Source organism: Lepus europaeus, chromosome 13, assembly GCF_033115175.1.
Source record: "Lepus europaeus isolate LE1 chromosome 13, mLepTim1.pri, whole genome shotgun sequence".
Taxonomy (NCBI): domain Eukaryota; kingdom Metazoa; phylum Chordata; class Mammalia; order Lagomorpha; family Leporidae; genus Lepus; species Lepus europaeus.
The window spans coordinates 59,688,823-59,709,440 of NC_084839.1; the positions used below are offsets into that span (position 1 = coordinate 59,688,823).

A 20,618-nucleotide genomic window follows, 5' to 3' on the forward strand; every position below is an offset into this window, starting at 1 on the left:
AATGGAAGGTTTGCCCTTTAACTGTCAGTACTCACTGGCTATTTACCTAGTCTAGTTTTTGCATCTCTAAAAATGTTATTCACATCATTTCCATGAGAATTGAACTCAAAAGGTATTTACCGTCTCCCATCTAGTTCTAAATCTGGGATGCTTGCCATGCTTTCCACAGGCTCCCCATTTAAGAAACAAAGTGGTGTTTCTTTTCCTAGCTGAAAGGGTTGGGATGGGCAGAATTAGGGCGTTTTGTTCATATCCTGGTATTCTAGTATAGTGGAGTAGGGGTATAACTTCATTTAAGGAAAAAAAGTTCACTTTTCTTAAAGCAAGCTTATTGCTAAACAATGTTCATGAATAACTATTCAAAGCAGACCTGCTCTCTTTATGCTTTTTCGCTGAGACTCGGTAGCATTTTCTAATTCTTCCATACTTGTTCTGAGTGAGCTATTTATTTAAAGTTCACTGTATACTGTATCATTAAAAAAATTCTTTTAAAGTCTTAATTTTTATAGCTTTATTTTAGACAGTTTAAGAACCAATGACATACCTCTGTAATGATAAAGGAAAGGCAACAAATTTCCTTTGAAGAAACCATGGAGCACAAAATAAGACTTTCATTTTACATAATCACCACAAGATTAGGCACTCTGACAGGGTTAGGCAAGATTCTTGGTGGGAGGTGAGGCACAGGCACTTGAATTTGTAGAGTGCTGTTGATTCTAATTTTGAAGACAGGTATTGGAAAAGCTTTAAATAACTTACTTATCACCTTGTATTTCTGGCCCCAACATAGCAGCCTGTAATTTACAATTTCTACTCCCTGTTCTTTGTCCATGTACACAGTGAAAGTAACTTAAAAAGAATCCAAAGGGGCCATACTTCGTATGTCAAAATGAGAACTCATAAGTAGGCAGATTATATGAATACATATTCTTACCTCTGCTACAAATAAAGACAAACCCCAAAACCCTTCATAGATACTTTTATAAAAATACAGCTATTAAAACTGTAGCTTTTTGTATACCACTTCTGAAAGTATTTAAATTAGTTGCATAAATAAATGCCAATATTTTGTTCTTCAATTATTACTTGTAATCAGCCTTTTCTATATTTAGACTGTCCTTGAAGGCTTGACTCAGGTAACATAAGTGGTAGTAGGAAGATTTAAATATGCAACACATACAGCCTGAATCTTGACACTGGTCACTAAAACAAACAGTGAATTCCTAAATACAAGCAATCAAAAGATGTTTATTTTTTATAGAAATTTCTGTAAAAAAATAATTTTCAAACAGCTTTACTTTCATAGAGAAAACTTTCTACAGAGGTTGGATAAGATTTTAATATTTTTAAATTGTACCATCATTAAATAAGGTGGGACACCATATGAATTTCATTGCACTGGAAGAAATGCAAAGCATTTTTTAATATAAAGTATACAGAGCATTCTAGTCAACTACAGCTGTGTTACAGCTATGTGTTCTTTTGGATTTGGTCCAAAGAAACCTGAGTCTGTTTCCAGAGAGAATGAAAAATGTTATAGACACCTGATCAGTTCCTCCTCACTGAATGATACACAAAAATGGCATTCTTCGTAGATCCCACTGAATCCAGTTTCCCAGCACTGAGACTTCCTTTCCCCTTCCCCCACCTCAGTTCACTTTGGGTTCCGGATTCAGTTCTTGAATCACAGGCATCCAGATTTTCTTCACGAACATACATATCCCATGGTCAGTTGAAATACCCAGTTTTCCAGTATGTCATCACCTCTTCTGTTCCCAGATCTCAGCCATATTTAGGTCCAAATCTTTAAGGCCTTTTAAGGCTTGAAGATTTCCAGTGTAAAAAGCTACATCTGCTGTGACCAACCTAAACAATGGAGAGAAAATCATTTTTAAATCTGACAGTTTTCTATTTGGATAAAGTAGCAATGTGCATGGAATAAGAGTCACTTCCTAGCTGCTAGAGTATTAATTTAAGATTTTAGATTTCCTAGGAACCAAGAGCAACATACTTCTTTTCACAGGACTCCTATTAGTCAGTCACTTAATACCCTATGAAAAACTAGGTTTCCTGAACACCTTCTAAGGTGTTAAATGAAAGCAGAGGTGTATATAAGTACTGTAAAACTTGATAGCCAACAACATAATGAAAAAGAAAAGAACTTCACTGTTGAATTCTGGGCTGTCACATATGAATGCCTTTACCTGAAATACACTTCTTTAAACATGTAACCTAGCAAAGAAGTAAAAACTGTTTATCCTTTAACTAAAAAAAATGAAACATGCCATTTAAAAGGCCAGAAATGCTAGTTTCATCTTATTACTATGTTCAACTGCAGTCTCTTTTTTCCAGTGCAGGTATATTCTCCCATCCAAGTACTAACCAGGCCTGACCCTGCTTAGCTTCCAAGATCAGACGAGATTGGGTGTGTTTAGGTTGGTATGGCTGTGGACAATGCAGGTATATTCTGACATTCAGAAATTAATTTGTTAGAGGACAAATTGGGATTTTGTTTATGAAAAGAAGAGAGTTACATTTTTTAAATTAATGTTTACAGAGCAACAATGTCCACCACCCATAAAATACCTCAGAAGTGAGATGCAAAAGACCTTTATGTACAATTATTTCCCAGTGCAGCAATCAAGTTAGGACAAATGGAGGATGCAGCTAATGTAGTTTATTTGAAAAAAAAAATTTTGCACTTACATGAATAAATGGCCAATTAAAATTGTGAACTAATGCTTTTGAATTTCTTAGTAGCTTTTTTTTTTGGACAGGCAGAGTTAGTGAGAAAGAGAGACAGACAAAGGTCTTCCTTCCATTGGTTCATACCCCAATGGCTGCTGTGGCCGCTGCACTGTGCCGATCCGGCACCAGGAGCCAGGTTTTCTCCAGGTCTCCCATGCGGGTGCAGGGCCCAAGCACCCGGGCCATCCTCCACTGCCTTCCCGGGCCACAGCAGAGAGCTGGACTGGAAGAGGAGCAACCAGGACAGAACCTGGTCCCAACCGGGACTAGAACCCAGGGTACTGGCGCCGCAGGTGGAGGATTAGCCTACTGAGCCGAGGCGCTGGCCTCTTAGTGGCTTTTCAATGTGCACTGAGACTTTATTATATTATGAAAATGAATATAGTTCTACTCCATATGAACTGTTTCTAACCTGATCTCAGTATAACCTATTAATAGTTTCTGGTTGATTTGGCTGGCAAATATTGTATAATAAATGATATAATGAAATTATAGTGTTAGCTCCTAATATATAGAAATGCAGTCTGAAATTCAAATAAATGTTAAATTCTATATTTTCAGTTGTGAGTTAATAGTCTAACAAGTTTTCTAAAGCTAGAAATGTGTACTAGGTACATGGCCAGGAAACTGACACAGAACACAGGTTATCATGTACTAAGAAAAAGTGGCTGCCATCTCACCTGTCCACTGTGGAGCAACTCCTCTGACACTGAAGTGACCCACAAGGAAAGCATCACATTAGAAAGCACTGAACTGGGTACCTTCAAGATACATCTTGGGAGGAAGCATTTGATGCAGCAGTTAAAATACCATTTGGGACACTGGCATTCCCATAATGGAATCCCTAAGTTTGACATCCATCTTTGCTTCTGATTCCAGCTTCTGCTAATACAGCAGGTGACCACCCAAGTACTTGGGTTCCTGTCACCCATATAAGAGGCCTGGATTGAATTTCTGGCTCCTGATTTTGGCCTGGCTCAGACTTGGCTACTGTAGGCATTTGGGGAAGTGAACCAGCAGCTGAAGATCTTGCTATGTTTGTCTGTCTCTGCCTTTCAAAAAAAAAAACTTCAACCTTTCAGTCTAGTCTTTGTGATGATTTAACTCAATGAATTACTAGGAAAATGGTCTCTAAACTACTCTCATTTCAGTTGGTTAGTTTATTTATTTGAAAGAGAGGGAGGAGAGACAAAAGATTTTCCATCCACTGGTTCACTCCCCAAATGGCCACAACAGCCAGGAGTTTCATCTGGGTTTCCTGCATGGGTGGCAATGGCCCAAGGACTTGGGCCATCTTCATTGCTTTTCCCAAGCCACAAGCAGGGAGCTGAATTGGAAGTGGAGCAGCCAGGACATAAACCAGCACCCATATGGGATGCCTGCATTGCAGGCAATGGCTTTACCTGCTATATCACAATGCCGGACCCCACATTCCATATTCTTAAGAAGAAAATGAGTGACTTACATTTTATGATTTCAAATCTAATAACCTAAATACCATCAAATCTGTAAATGGCCTGCTAAGCTGCAGAAGAAAATGCGTAATGAGGGGCAGACATTTGGTACACTGCTTATTTGGTACCACTTGGGACACCTGTGCCCCTGTCAGAATGCCTAGGGTCAAATCACAGCTCTTCTTCCAATTCACTTGGGTCCTTGCCACCTACATGGGAGACCCAGATTGAGTTCTGGGTCCCTGATGCATACCTGGCCTAGCCCCAGCTGTTGTGACCACTTGGGGAATAAACCAATTGATGTAAGATTTATTTCCTTGTCTCTCTACTTTTCAAATAAACAAAAAGAAAACAGATGTTTAAAGTGCTTTAATTTACAACACTTTATTCCACAATTACTCTTGGAGATAGGTACTACTATTACCCCTTTTTTTAAAAAAAGGACTTGTATGGGCCACCATTGTGGCGTAGCAGGTAAAGCTGTTGATCTACTTCCGATCCAGTCCCTGATTATGACCTGAGGAAACCAGTGGAAGACAGCCTAAGTGCTTGGCCCTCTGCACCCACGAGGGAGACCCAGAAGAACTCCTGGCTTTGGCCAGCCCAACCCCAGCCATTGTACTCATTTGTAGAGTGAACCAGCAGAGGGTAGATCTGTCTTTCCTTCTCTAACTCTGCCTTTCAAATAAATAAATCTTAAAAAATAAAAAATAAAATAAATTTAAAAAAAAATGCAGGGCCGGCGCTGTGCTGTGGCATAGCAGGTAAAGCTGACTCCTGCATCGCTGCCATCCCGTATGGGCGCTGGTTTGAGACCTGGCTGCTCCACTTCCAATCCAGTTAGTTCTCTGCTATGGCCTGGGAAAGCAGTAGAAGATGGCCCAAGTGCTTGGGTCCCTGCACCCACGTGGGAGACCGGGAAGAAGCTCCTGGCTTCAGATCGGCGCAGCTCTGGCCATTACAGCCATCTGGGGAGTGAACCAGCAGATACCTCTCGTCTCTCTGTTTAACTGTGACTTTCAAGTAAAATAAACAAAGCTTTAAAAAAAAAGGACTGTTTATTTGAAAGAGTGACATGGAGAGACAGATAACTCCATCCACTGGTTCATCCCCCAAATGGACCCAACAGCCAGGTTTAGACCAGGCCAAAGTCAGGTACCAGGAACTCCATCCTGGTCACCCACGTAGGGGCCCAAGTACTTGGGCCATCTTCCACTGCCTTCGCAGGCGCATTTGCAGGAAGCTGAATCCAAAGAGGAATAGCTGAGAACCAGTACTCTTTTGCGACTGGGGATGCCAGTGTCGCAAGTGGTGGCTTAACCTGCTGAGCCACAATGCCAGCTCCTATTACCCCATTTTACGAATGGAGAAAATGACGCTTAGAGTGAGACAAAGATGGCTGCCTTTGGTCCAGGAGCAAATGTGCATATTCTCATTTGTGGAACTGGCACACTTCAGCTTTTACATCTTTTAGCAAAAAGGTGCAAATAAGTCAAAAAATAACAAGCCAAATTTGTCTCAGTCTTTATACCAAAGTAGATCTTGGTTTGATTATTTCATTACTGTTTCTCAAACTTTAGAACCAAGGAGAAGGAATAAATGATTAGGTACCTCTGATTCGTAAGACAGTAAGAATATACCCTGCTTTCAGTTTAGTTATACAAACTGACCACCTGTAAATAATATTTTATATCATTCCTATGAAGGGGAATATAGTTTCTGAGATGTCTCATCTCAATATGATTTAAAATACATATTCTATGTATCTCATATGGCAAAGAAATGTCAATACGCTATGCATAAGAAATAGCAAGTTCCAATTAGATGTATATTTTGACAAGATGTGGCCCATGAAGAAACAAATAGAAAACCAAGTAAAAGAGGAAATCCAGCTTAGCCTCAATATTTTAATGAACACATAAGTTTTAGATTTTTGTATTACATGGGAGCAAAGTTGTTAAGTACCCTTAATGTCTATACTAAAATCTGATTTATAAATGCCACTGGATTTACTTAATGGCTCACCCTTTATCACAAAGCAGAATTTATTAAGGAATGTTTTTTGTTTTTTCATTTGAAATATCCTACTTCAAGGTGTTTCAAAAGCTTTAAAAAGATTCTCAATTGTCACGTGTCTCCTGATAAATACAATACTGAAAACAATGGTTTAAAAAATGTACAGCAAAATCAGAACATTTAAAAGTAAACATAAGGGGCCAGTACTGTGGAGTAGTTGGTTAGGCCTCCGCCTGCAGCGCCAGCATCCCATATGGGTGCTGTTTCGTTTCCCAGCTGCTCCTCTTCTGCTCTAGTTCTTGGGCCATCCTCCACTGCATTCCCGGGCCACAGCAGAGAGCTGGACTGGAAGAGGAGCAACTGGGACTAGAACCGGCGCCCATATGGCATGCCAGCGCCGCAGGCAGAGGATTAACCAAGTGAGCCACAGCACCAGCCCCAGGAAGACCTTTCTTTCTGTCTCTTCCTCTCTTTCTCTGTAACTCTACTTCTCAAATAAATAAATCAAAATCTTAAAAAAGTAAACATAAAATTACAAATTCCCATGTTTAAATTTTACTAATATCTATGTGTAATAAACACAATTATTCATTATCTATACAGGAAAGTAGAAAATAAATTTTTATGTCAAAGCTGAAAAAGTGTGTGACATAAAAGAAAAGCAGAGCTTTGTTACATATATAACCAATAAACGATCGGTATGAGAGTATATACAAAAATTCAAAATAAAGAAAATGATGTAAAAAAAAACTCTCAAGAAAAAAATGGGAAAGAATCTGAACTAGAAAAAACAGTCACACATTAGTCTTGTATAAGGATCTTCATTTGGCATGGTTATAAGGGAAAAAAATGACCCAGAAATCAATCCCTAAGGAAATGGGTAATTTAAATGTGGTTGATTCATACGATGGAACACTATACAGAGCAGCTGAAAATGGACTCCTTCCATATATCAACATAAATAAATCAGGTACAGTGTTTGTTTAAAAAAAATCCAGCTGCCTATGTCCAATATACCATGTAAGTCCAACATACCATATAAGTCTGTGCTGTGGCATGGCAGTTTAAGCTGCCACTTGCAACACTTGCATCGCATATCAGAATGCTGATTACAGTCCCAGCTACTCTGCTTCCAATCCAGCTTCCTGTTACTGCACCTGGGAAGGCAGTGGGAGATGGCCCAAATGCTTGGGTCTTGCCACCCAGGTGGGAGACCTGAAAAGAGTTCCTTGCTGCTGACCCTGGCCTGGCCCAGAACTGGCTGCTGCAGCCTTCTGAAGAATGAATGAGCAGATGGAAGATGACTCTCTATCTGTCTCTCTCTGTGTTACTGGGCCTTTCAGATAAAATAATAATTGCCTTTTGCACTACATATTTTTTCATAGATGCAAAGATAACAAATGACAAGGCGTGAAAGGAGGATTTAGACCAAATCCACTAGAAACGTTGCCGAAAGGGTGGGAGAAAAAGGGAACAGGACTGGAGATGGGATATCATGGTATACTTCAGCTTCATTTGTGATGTCATTTTTGATATATGATAAGCATTTGTTCAAGTGAAATTGATAAACGTTAATGATCAATTCTGGGTAACAAGAATACAAATATTTTATTATTCTCCAAATGTCTCTATATTTTTAAAATATCTTAAAATACAGAAGAAAGAAAATCACATTAAAAAGTACAGGGCTAGCAAGAGGGAATAATATGAATCAACTGCCTAATGGGTACATGACTTTCTTTTGGGGTAGCGAAATGTTTTGGAACTAATCAGAGGTGGTGGCTGCACAACACTGAATATATGAATTGCCACTGAATTGTTTGCTTGAAAATGATTAATTTTATGTGAATTTAACCTCAAAGAAAGAAAAGTAAAGGTAGATTTTTAGAGTGATTTCAGGAACAAAAATTTCTTTTGAACAATAAGTTCATGTCCTTGCCAGAGTACAGAGGTATTTCAGGGAATCTTACTTTTCAAGGGATCCTTCAAAGACATGAATTGACCTACAGGATTAGCTTCTGTAAGCATGTCACAGGGACAATATCTAAGGTCGCACTGACTCCCAAACAGCTATATTAACAAAGAAAATAGTATTTATGAGTTCAACTGGATGCTTCAGAACTACTGATGTGTGAAGAAACCAAATCACCAACTCATCCAGATTTAATTAGGAGAACAAATGTAAAAGGACCCTAAAAATATTACTAGTTTTTTTCAGTCTTTTTAGGACATAGTACGTATCTCTGTACCAGGAGTCTCTAAATTCTTTTTTTTTTTCCTTAAGATTTATTTATTCTAATTGAAAGGCCAAGTTACAGAGAGGGATCTTCCATCCACTGGTTCACTCCTGAAATGGCCACAGTGGCCAGAGTTGGGCTATTCAGAAGCCGGGAGCTTCTTCTAGGTCTCCCACGTGGTTGCAGGGACTCAAGCACTTACACCGTCTTCTACTGCTTTCTCAGGCACATTAGCAGGGAGCTGGATCAGAAGTGGAGTAGCTAGAATTCCAACCTGCACCCATATGGGATGCCAGCACTGCAGATGGCAGCTTAACCTGCTACACCACAGTGCTGGCCAGCTAACTTCTTGATATAACATTATCATTTCAGGAAGAGAAAGTTCAGTAGTAGGAACCACTTGTGTGTACTACTTACATCATCTTACATCAATGGGAGATACACACAGCATCATTCGTGTGGTGTTCTTATTGAAACTATCTGATTATATGCAGGTCTGATACTATTCAATTTATAATGTTTTTCTTAGGAGGGGCTACGGTATTGAGGTTGTATAAAATGTCTTTTAAAAAATATGTTTCAAACTATTTGGGGGTTAAATTTCACAATGATTAAAGCCTTATTTTTGAACTTTTAACAAAGGGGAAGAGTATGAGTATGTGTGTGTGTGTGTGTGTGTACTGGGGGAGCGGGGAGAAAGCAAGCTTTGGGGAGAATGCAACAAAAATTTGCATGGTTAGTCAATCAAGGGGGGAGGTTTTCACGGCTTTTTTAAATTGTCCTTTAACTTTTTAGTGGCTTTGAAAAATTAAAACAAACACTCTTTAAAGACAACTCAGGTAATAATCACAGGAGAGTTTTATTTTTACATAAAACTTATTTAGCCTGGCTGGTAGATTTATAAGGATGAACCTTCCAAATAATGCTTTTAAGTTGAAGCCTGAAGTTCTTTTAACAGAATGAAATTTTATTCCTAATTCATGAATTCTTGCGCAATCAGTTCAGTATACTGCTTTATGGCAGGGCTAACTTCTGACTGAATAAAAATATTCTTTCAATTGTTTCTATGAATTTGAAATTTAAGTCTAATTCCTTTAACAGAATACAATTTTATTCCTGAAACATGAGACAGGCAACATCCAACAAGTCATTAAAGTGTAACTAAATAATCATTGCTTTACATCTTGTAAAATCTTTCCTCCCTATCTTTATTTATCTATATTCCTTTCCATAAAAATCCTGTGAGGGAACTTCTATCTTTTTAAAACCAGGAAGACATGCTCCAAAAGGGTGATTTGCTTAGTTGCGTAACTAGTAAGTGGCAGAACTAAGATTTAACCCTAGTTTTCAAATTTAACTCCTATTTTCCCTTTTAGATACAACAGTTTGTTCAACATCTTGTAAGAGAATAGATACATAATATAAACTTACTCATTATTTTTCATAATCCTGTGAAGGAATTAGGCAGATTTTATAAATAAGGCGCAGAGTGTAACTGACTTTTACATGATCTGATAGAATAAGCAGGACTCTGAATTTGTTTTGAAAGTAGATACTATTGGGATCAGCACTATAGCATAGTGGGTAAAGCTGCCACCTGCAGTGCCAGCATCCCATATGGGCTCCAGTTCAAGTCCCAGCTACTCCACTTCCAATCCAGCTCTCTGCTATGGCCTGGGAGAGCAGTGGAGGATGGCCCAAGTCCTTGGGCCCCTGCACCCATGTGGGAGACCCGGAAGAAGATCCTGGCTCCTGGCTCCTCGCTTTGGATCGGCGCAGCTCTGGCCATTGCAGCCAACTGGAGAAGGAATCAGTGGATGAAAGACCTCTCGCTCACGCTTTTTCTTTCTTTCTCTCTCTCCTTTTTTCTCTCTCTCTGCCTCTCTGTAACTCTGCCTTTCAAATAAATAAATCAATCTTAAAAAAAAAAAAAAAGAAAGAAAGAAAGTAGATACTATTAAGCATCTAGAAGGCACCCCTAACTCACACTGCCTCAAAGTAGGTATAAGAGGATTTCAAAAAGTTTCTGGAAAATGTGCCTATATTTTTAATTTCATTTTCCATAAAATTTTGAAGCCCTTATATATAACATCAGGGAAGTAACTGACTATAAACCACTTAAACACAGATACATGCATACAGACAGACAGATAGGCAAACAGATATCACTTCCACAAAGCGGGGAGAGGGAAACAAAAGGTTGCTAACTTTATAATTTTGGTTCCCAGTATCATAGAACAGGATAGCATAAAGAAAAAAAAATCAACAAAACAATTCATTATGGTAGCATATGGTAAAAATGTTAAGAACCTTACCCATTTTGAGGTCCTCCATCATTTATCACATTTAAGTGAGATAACTGCTTTTTCAAGTGGAGTTTGTAACTTGCATTAATTCTTAAAAATAGCATCTGTAAGATAATTAAAATCGTGTTTCTTAAAAATTAAACTGAAATAGAAGATGTAAGAAAGTCTTCAATATTATTTGCAGGAAGTATTAAAAACAACAAAACTTTTGTCTTGGCATATACTTTAAAACACTCCTCTGAAACTATTTAATTGCTATTTCACCTTGGTTCTTCTCCCAAGCTGAGTCAAAGCTCTTTTTTCCTTTCTCCGAAGTGCTCCTGTAAGCTACTGGACTGCCTTTCTGCATCTTGAAAGAACTTCTGTAGTTCATATTAAGTAGGATCAACCATCACAGGTAAGAAATAATAAAACAGAGAGCTGTATAATAAATTAACTAGGAACTTGATAGAAAAAAAAAAGCCACAATGCTGGAGACATAAAATCACTTTAAAATATTTTATTGTTCCTATAAGCAGATTTTTTAATGCAATGATCTACTACATCTTTGGAAACCATCTGACCTAACATTACATATAATTAATCTACAAAAATGATTTTCTGTAGCATTATTTTCCAAGAGAAAAATATAAAAAATACATAGATATATAAAATATACATAGATGTAAAAAAATACATACAGATGTATAAAAGCATCCAAGGGGGGGCAGATGTCTGGTGTGGTGGTTAAGATACCACTTGGAACACCCACATCCCTGAGCAGGGTGTTGTGTCTGAGTTTGAGTCCCAGCTCCACTCCCCATTCCACCTTCCTGCTAATAGGCACCCAGGGAGGCAACAGGTCATCTCTTCAGTAACTGGGTCCCTATGACCCATGAGGGAGGCTCAGATTGAGGTCCTGGCTCTGCACTGGCCCAGCCCTGGTTGTTCTGCATCTGAGTAGTGAACCAGTAGATGGGAGATCTCTACCTGTCTCTCTCCTTCTGTATGTCAAACAAACAAAAATTTTTTAAATCATCTATGGAAATTTTGTGGAATTACTGGTAATCAAGTGATGACATTACCATAAAATCTCTAACTTCTGTCAAGCTTGTCTCTTCTGTCAAGCTTTTTTTAAAAAACATTTTTTTTAAATTTATTTGAAAGGCTGAGTTAGAGAGAAAGGAGAAACAGAGAAAGAGATCTTCCATCTACTGGTTCATTCCCAAAATGGCCACAATGGCCAAGTTTAGGCTGGGTCAAAACCAGGAGCCTCCATCTGGGTCTCCCAGTGGGTGGCAGGGACCTAAGTACTTGGGCCATTTCCACTGTTTTCCGGAGCTGGATAGGACATGTAGGAGCTGGGAGTTGAACTGGTGCTCACATGAGATGGTGGCATCACAGGCAGTAGCTTAACCTCCTGCACCACAACACCAGCCCCTTCTGCCTGGCTTTAACAAGATTACCCTTTAAATTAAGATGCAGATCCAATCACATGAAATACCTGTATACCCAGCTTGCTCACCTAGCTAAGTCTTGACTCTAGAATTAGAATTCTGTTGGCAAATCCAGGTCAAGAATATTAGAGTGTGAGATTCTACATGTAAAATGAAAAGGATGGCTTGGTTACAAAGAAATTAGAAGGTAAAAAAAGAGACTCTAATGGGCACTGCATATCTTACGGCTTTCTCTCAGTCCTCAGTGAGCCCCAAAGGAGCTACATCCAATCATACCAATCAAGAAGTCGGTATGATTAATGAAAATCTAGAGAAATATGAAAGAAAACTGTTAATCACTAGTGTGTGATGGAGTCTGAGGTGTCATGGGAAAGGACACCAGCAAGAGCAAAAGTAGACAAGTGACACTAAGAAATCCATCCTCTGCTCCTAAATACCACTTTCAAATTAGAGACAAACTGAAATAAACTTGTCTGAATAGCAAAAATCCCAGGGAAAATTCATTACTCATTAGTTCAGAGTTCATTAGTAACAACTAAGTTTTAACTACAACATGGCTTCATTCCACAGCTAGGATTAAATGAGATCACTTGGTTCAGAATGAAGAAACTAAAATGGATAAAGATGACACGGGAAAAAAGGAATACCAGAGCCTTCAAAGTTCTGAGAGTAAAATAAGTGAAGAAAATGCAGTGATAACATTTTTGGAGGGATACAGGTGGAAAGTGCCAATGACTACCATTTTGCTGTTTTCCCTACTATACATCACTTATGCTGACCTAAAACATATTAACAGTCAGGTAGGTTAACTGAGGTAGCTAATGTGTGTTAACCTTATTAATTTCATGATTAATTATGCCCATATCTAATTTGAATTATAATCACAGTAACATTTTACTGCTTACTGATAAATGATAACACTGGCTTTCAGCTTAATAATATAAGGAAGCTAGGAACTTCTAATAATGAACAAATGAAAAACATGCTTTTTAGAGTTGTTGACCACAGTGAAGCTACACTTTTGATCTGTCACAGCAAGGGGTACTCTGACAAGAATTAGAAATTTTTATCTATGTTCCCAATACTAAACATAGCAACCTGAAAAAAAAAGGTACTCACCATACTAGAACATAAACTAAGTATAATTGTGCCAAAACATATAAAAAAAACAGCAATTCTGCATGGCTATTATATGCTACATACATAAAGTAGTTTTAGGAATTACTACTCACTTGTGTTTGCTCTTCTGGAAGGAGATCAAATATAGCTTCATGCATTTTTGCCATTTGCTTACAAATATTCCTGAAACAGGCAGAAGGAACAGGAGCTTTCACCTCATACTGGCAGGGAAAAATAATGAGAATTATGGCCATATCCTCTGGATTGCGTATTGTCTCTACTGTTCCCTGAGAAACATGTTTTCTGTGCCTCTATATTTGTAACTCTGGTGTAATGCTCAAGCTTTATAAACTTCAACTATAATCTGCACTACTCACGTAGATCTTGAGAACATTCAATATCCTAAACTACTTTGGGGGAGCTAAAATAGCTGTAGGGCTAAGAAGATGGACCACTTCCAATCTTGAAACAGACTGCTTGGGTTTGATCCAAGCACCTCTAATTCCTAGCTATGTGACTGACACTGGCAAGTTACTTACTTTCTCTGTGTCTCAAAAGGTTGTTGTGAGGATTAAAAAAAAGATGACTCATGAGAACACAAAACAGTGCTTGATATAAAGTGCTCAAATGTTATCTACTAATCTGGCTCAAAATTCAATGGTGATTCATCACAGTAACATTTTTTTAAAGTAACATTTTTTAAAGTAACATTTTTTTTTAAAAAAAATATTTATTTATTTATTGGAAAGGCAAGAGATACATAGAGAAAGAGATCTTCCACACTCTGGTTGACTCCCAAAATGGCCACAACAGCTAGGACTGGGCCAGGCCGAAGCCAGGAGACAGGAGCTTCTTCTAGCTCTCCCATGTGTGTGCATGGGCCCAAGTACTTGGGCCACCTTCTGCTGCTTTCCCAGGCCACTAGCTGGGAGCTAGATTGGAAGTAGAGCAGGTGAGACTTGGAACTAGTGCCCATATGAGATGCCAACACTCCAGGAGGCAGCTTAACCTTCTATGGCACAATGCTGGCTCCAGATTATTTTTTTGAACATGATTTCCAGGACATGTCAACATATCAACATGATCTTATGATTAACTAACAGAAATCTAACAAAAGTAAAATTCTCTCTTTATTTTCTAGGTGGGCCAATACAGTAATCACATTTACTCTAGCACTAAGATAAAGAAGGCTTATTTTTTTAAGGAACATTTTATATTATACATTCTAATCTAAATTCAGGTGAATTCATTTTACTCTTCTTATATCTGGTATATCAGTAAAATTTAAATAATCATGTTCTGGCTTACATTTTAGAATTTAGATTAAGTCACATACAATTTCTACTTACAAGATAAATTTGATATAATTAAACATAATCTTATATAGTTTACTAAAATATGATAAGCTTCAATACACTGTTGTACAAAATCATGAAGTCACCATGCAACTGGTCTAAGACATGTAAATATAATCACTCAAGGTTTGTTTTCCTTCAACCTAGAAATATACCAAATATCCTCTTACTATTTTTATTAGCAAACTGAGATACAACTTAGACACCATAAAATTCATCCTTTTAAAGTGAACAACTTGCTGGTTTTTAGTAAATTCATACTTATACAATTATAGCCACTAATTTATAAATATTTTCAGGGGCCAGCATTGTAGCACAGCAGGTAAAGCCACCACTTGCAATACTGGTATCCCATATGGACACTCATTAGTGTTCTGGCTGCTCCACTTCCACTCCAGCTCCCAGCTAATGCACTTGGGAAAGCAGCAGAAGATGGCCCAAGTGGCTGGGCCCCTGCCACCCACCTGGGAGACCTAGATGAAGCTCCTGGCTCCTGGTTTCAGCCTGGCTCAGCCCTTGTCATTGTGGCCATTTGCGCAGTAAACCAGCATATGAAAATTAAACTCATTCCACTCCCTACACCTCCTGTAACTCTTTCAAATAAATTTTTTAAAAACATTTTTTGGAGGGGCCGGCGCTGTGGCGCAGCGGGTTAACACCCTGGCCTGCAGCGCTGGCATCCCATGTGGGTGCCGGTTCTAGTCCCGGCTGCTCCTCTTCTGATCCAGCTCTCTGCTATGGCCTGGGATAGCAGTAGAAGATGGCCCAAGTCCTTGAGCTCCTGCACCCACGTGGGAGACCCGGAAGAAGCTCCTAGCTCCTGACTTCAGATCGGCTCAGCTCCAGCCATTGCGGCCATCTGGGGAGTGAATCAACAGATGGAAGACCCCTTTTTCTCTCTCTCTGATTCTGCCTCTCTGTAACTGCCTTTCAAGTAAATAAATAAATCTTTTTTAAAAAAATCCATTCATGTTATGGCATATATCAATATTCAGTTCTTTCATGGCTGAATGACATGCCACTGTATAAATATGCCATATTTTATCTACCCAGTGATCCAAGTAATGAACATTTGTGTTATTTCTACTCTTTGGCTATTATGAATAATAGTGCTATGAACATTCATGTGCAAGTTTTTGCACAGATTTTTTAAAAAATATTTATTTATTTATTTGAGAGAGAGAGTTACAGACAGGGGTGGGGGGAGGGAGAGAGAGAGGTCCCCAGATGGCCGCAATGGCTGGAGCTGCGCCAATCCAAAGCCAGGAGCCAGGTTCTTCCTGGTCTCCCACGTGGGTGCAGGGGCCCAAGGACCTGGGCCATCTTCCACAGCAGAGAGCTGGACTGGAAGAGGAGCAACTGGGACTAGAACCCAGTGACCATATGGGATGCCAGCGCCGCAGGCGGAGGATTAACCTACTGCACCATGGTGCCAGCCCCGACAGATATTTTCAATTTGCTTGAGTATACATCTACAGGTAGAATTACTGGGCCACATGGTAACTTCATGTATAACTTTTTGAAGCAGTGTCAAATTGTTTTCCAAAGTGGCTGTGTTATTTTATAATATCACTGGCAATGTATAAGGGTTCCAATTTCTCCACATCCTCATTACATTTGCTATCACATGTCTTTTTATTTCAGCCATCCGAGTATGAAATATTGTTACATTGTGGTATATCCTCTTAACTACCCCACTGTAATAGGTTGAAAAGTATACCTCCAAAATTACTTCATATTGCATGAGGTCATATTGGATCACAGTGGGCTCTAAATCAACTGAGTGGTGTCTTTATATAAGAAAGGAGGGAAACTCAGAAAGAGAAACAAAGAGGGACAAGAGTCAAGTGAAGTCACAGGTAAACACTGGTGTGATGCAAGTACAATCATGGAATGCCAAGGATTGATGGCAACCACCAGAAGTTAGTAAAAGGCAAGGAAGGATCCTTCACTAGAGATTTCAAAAGGAGCACAGCCTAGCTGATATCTTGATTTAGGACTTTCAGCTCCCGAACTGTGATAGAACAGGTTTTTGTGCTTTAAGTCATCTGGTTTGTGCTATTTTGTTACAGCAGTCCTAAAAAACTAATACTCCTTGTAATGATGTAGATAATACTTTGGGCATCCCCCAAATGCCCATGTATAAGAGCTTGATCCCCAAGGTCTTATGTCAATGATTAAGGAAAGAACTTAATGCAAGGTGGGAGGCTTTGGGAAGTTAGTGGACTGGATTAAGTTGCTGAAGTGGATCCCACCATTCAATCATAGATGGCTTTATAAGGAGAGACCACATGACTGAGTACACTCCCTATCACCTTCACTTCCTGGTCTGCCATGGATCTTTCTGCCATACGCATTCTATCATCTACTATTCTTTTTTTTTTTTTGACAGATATAGTTAGACACTGAGGGAAAGAGACAGAGAGAAAGGTCTTTCTTCTGTTGGTTTACCCCCAAAATGGCTGCTACGGCCGGCACACTGCACCAATCCAAAGCCAGAAGCCAGGTGCTTCCTCCTGGTATCCCACGTGGGTGCAGGTGCCCAAGCATTTGGGCCATCCTCCACTGCCTTCCCAGCAACCCATGTGAGAATGCTGATTCAAGTTCCGGCTGCTCTGTTTCTGATCCAGCATCCTATTAATTTTCCTGGAAAATCAGCAGATGATGGCCCCAGTACTTGGGCCCCTGCCAAGTATGAGACCCTAGATCCTGGACCAGTCATGGCCATTGCAACCATTTGGAAAATAAACTAGCACATGGAAGATTCTCTCATCTCTCTCTCTCATCCATCTCTCTCTCTCTCTCTCTGTCATATGGCCTTTCAAATAAAAACTGAATAAATCTTGAAAAAAAAACCCCACAATCTTGGCTAACACATGAAAGTAAATAGAGAGAGAGCTCCAAGATGGCAGAATAGAGAGGGAGCTCACTCATAGTCCAGGAAGATAGTTTAGTAAAAGTGGAGATACTGTAGTCTCAGGGAAGAGTTAGGGAAAAAACTGCAGAGGAAACTCTTCTAGAATTAGAGGGACATGGTGGACCTACATGGACGGCACGGGTGCGAACAGCTCCGGACCCCAGCTGCCAAGTCTATGCACCAGTGCTGGAAAGGGAGGTGAGGTGAAACCGCAGTAGCCTGAGACACTGGCGGAAAAGTGGCAAGAAGAGCCTAGAGGGAACAAGGCTTAAAGCCCCATGGGGGAAAGTACACCAGCCTAACTAGAGGAGAGAAAAAAAAATAAAAGGGACCAGTACAGAAATGATTCTCTCTCCACTAACCTTACAAAGGCAAGCAAGACAATAGAGCAGCCGTCATTTTGGACATAAGTAATAGCTGCGCCAACTCAGGGCTGCGCCTGCCCTCAGCCAAGGAGAAAAACTGGACTCTGGTGAGGAGAAATAACAGGAGACTAAGACCTAGTAAATGTGTGGAGCTTATGAACCAAGACTGTATTTAAAAAAAAAAAAAAAAAAAAAAAAAAAACCTGAGGGTGTGTGGGAAAACTCACGGTCTGGCTGAGACGTGAGTAGTCTCAGTGGGAGATGCCACAAATTCAGGCACAAAAATCAACAGCCTTTGTACACACAGGCAATGCCTTGGTGGAGAAAGAACTTCTAAGATCAATCCCATTCCCAATAGCCACAAAAACAATCAAATGCCTTGGAATAAACTTAACCAAGGATGTTACAGATCTATACGATGAGAATTACAAAATCCTAGAGAAAGAAATAGAAGAGGATACCAAAAAATGGGAAAACCTTCCATGCTCATGGATTGGAAGAATCAACATAATCAAAATGTCCATTCTCCCAAAAGCAATATACAGATTCAATGTAATACCAATCAAAATACCAAAGACATTCTTCTCAGATCTGGAAAAAATGATGCTGAAATTCATATGGATGCACAGGAGACCTCGAAGAACTAAAGCAATCTTGTACAACAAAAACAAAGCCAGAGGCATCACAATACCAGGTTTCAGGACATACTACAGGGCAGTTATAATCAAAACAGCATGGTACTGGTACAGAAACAGATGGATAGACCAATGGAACAGAATAGAAACACCAGAAATCAATCCAAACATTTACAACCAACTTATATTTGATCAAGGATCTAAAACCAATTCCTGGAGCAAGGACAGTCTATTCAATAAATGGTGCTGGGAAAACTGGATTTCCACATGCAGAAGCATGAAGCAAGACCCCTACCTTTCACCTTACACAAAAATCCACTCAGCATGGATTAAAGACCTAAATCTACGACCTGACACCATCAAATTATTAGAGAACATCGGAGAAACCCTGCAAGATATAGGCACCGGCAAAGACTTCCTGGAAAAGACCCTAGAGGCACAGGCAGTCAAAGCCAAAATTAACTACTGGGATTGCATCAAATTGAGAAGTTTCTGTACTTCAAAAGAAACACTCAGGAAAGTGAAGAGGCAACTGACAGAATGGGAGAAAATATTTGCAAACTATGCAACAGATGAAGGATTAATAACCAGAATCTACAAAGAGATCAAGAAACTCAACAACATCAAAACAAACAACCCAATTAAGATATGGGCCAAGGACCTCAATAGACATTTTTCAAAAAAGGAAATCCAAATGGCCAACAGACACATGAAAAAATGTTCAGGATCACTAGCAATCAGGGAAATGCAAATCAAAACCACAATGAGGTTTCACCTCACCCCAGTTAGAATGGCTTACATACAGAAATCTCCAAACAACAGATGCTGGTGATGATGTGGGGAAAAAGGGACACTAATCCACTGTTGGTGGGAATGCAAACTGGTAAAGCCACTATGGAAGTCAGTCTGGAGATTCCTCAGAAACCTGAATATAACCCTACCATACAACGCAGCCATTCCACTCCTTGGAATTTACCCAAAGGAAATTAAATTGGCAAATAAAAGAGCTGTCTGCACCTCAATGTTTATTGCAGCTCAATTCACAATAGCTAAGACCTGGAATCAACCCAAATGCCCATCAACGGAAGACTAGATAAAGAAATTATGGGATATGTACTCTATAGAATATTATACAGCAGTAAAAAATGAAATCCAGTCATTTGCAACAAAATTGAAAAATATGGAAAACATCATGCTGAGTGAAATAAGCCAGTCCCAAAGGGGCAAATATCATATGTTCTCCATGATCAGTGACAACTAACTGAGCACCTAAAAGGAAACCTGTTGAAGTGAAATGGACACTATGAAAAACAATGGCTTGATCAGCCCTTGTCCTGACTGTTGAGGAACAACTTGCTACTTTATTCCTTTTAGTATTTTTTTGTTCTACTTAATACTATTGGTTGAACTCTGTAATTAACACCCAGTTATTCTTAGGTGTTTAAATTCAACTGAAAAGTGATCCCCATTAAATATAAGAGTGGGAATAAAAGAGGGAGGAGATGTACAGTTCAGCACATGCTCAGACTTACCCCTAATGGCAGAGTTAGAAATGTGCCAGGGGATTCCAATTCAATCCTATCAAAGTGGCATGTACCAATGCCATCTCACTAGTCAAAGTGATCAGTTTCAGTTCATAATCGATCATGATAGGATTAAGTATCAAAGGGATCACATAAACAAGACTAGTGTCTGATAATACTGACAGAATTAAAAAGGAGAGAATGATCCAACATGGGAAGCAGGATACACAGCAGACTCATAGAATGGCAGATGTCCTAAACAGCACTCTGGCCTCAGAATCAGCCCTTAAGGCATTCGGATCCAGCTGAAAAGCCCATGAGAGTATTTTAGGCATGGAAAGCCAAGACATTGAGGCAAAAAAAACAAAACAAACAAAAAAAACCCTAAATGAAAGATCTCATGAGTGAGATCCCAGCGGAAAGAACAGGTCATCAAAGAAGGAGGTACCTTTCTCTGAAGGGAGGAGCGAACTTCCACTTTGACTATGGCCTTGTCTAAATAAGATT

At 39.3% G+C, this 20,618-nt stretch overlaps 1 protein-coding gene across 5 annotated transcripts in view; it reads right to left on the reverse strand.

Moving 5' to 3' along the window:
* Positions 1 to 201: 201 nt before the first annotated feature.
* The window catches only part of VPS54 (VPS54 subunit of GARP complex), a 132,213-nt gene continuing 111,796 nt past the window's right edge, over positions 202 to 20,618 (reverse strand). For 4 of the 5 annotated variants that reach the window (XM_062209526.1, XM_062209525.1, XM_062209522.1 and 1 more), the window contains exons 21-23: positions 13,430 to 13,537; positions 10,771 to 10,865; positions 202 to 1,866 (exon numbers count right to left, since the gene is read on the reverse strand). In XM_062209526.1, coding sequence (XP_062065510.1) covers positions 1,761 to 1,866; positions 10,771 to 10,865; positions 13,430 to 13,537 — 309 coding nt within the window. In that variant the 3' untranslated portion in view covers positions 202 to 1,760. Of the gene's footprint in view, positions 1,867 to 10,770; positions 10,866 to 13,429; positions 13,538 to 20,618 lie in introns of those variants that run through there. The other variant, XR_009867804.1, reaches the window with a different exon arrangement.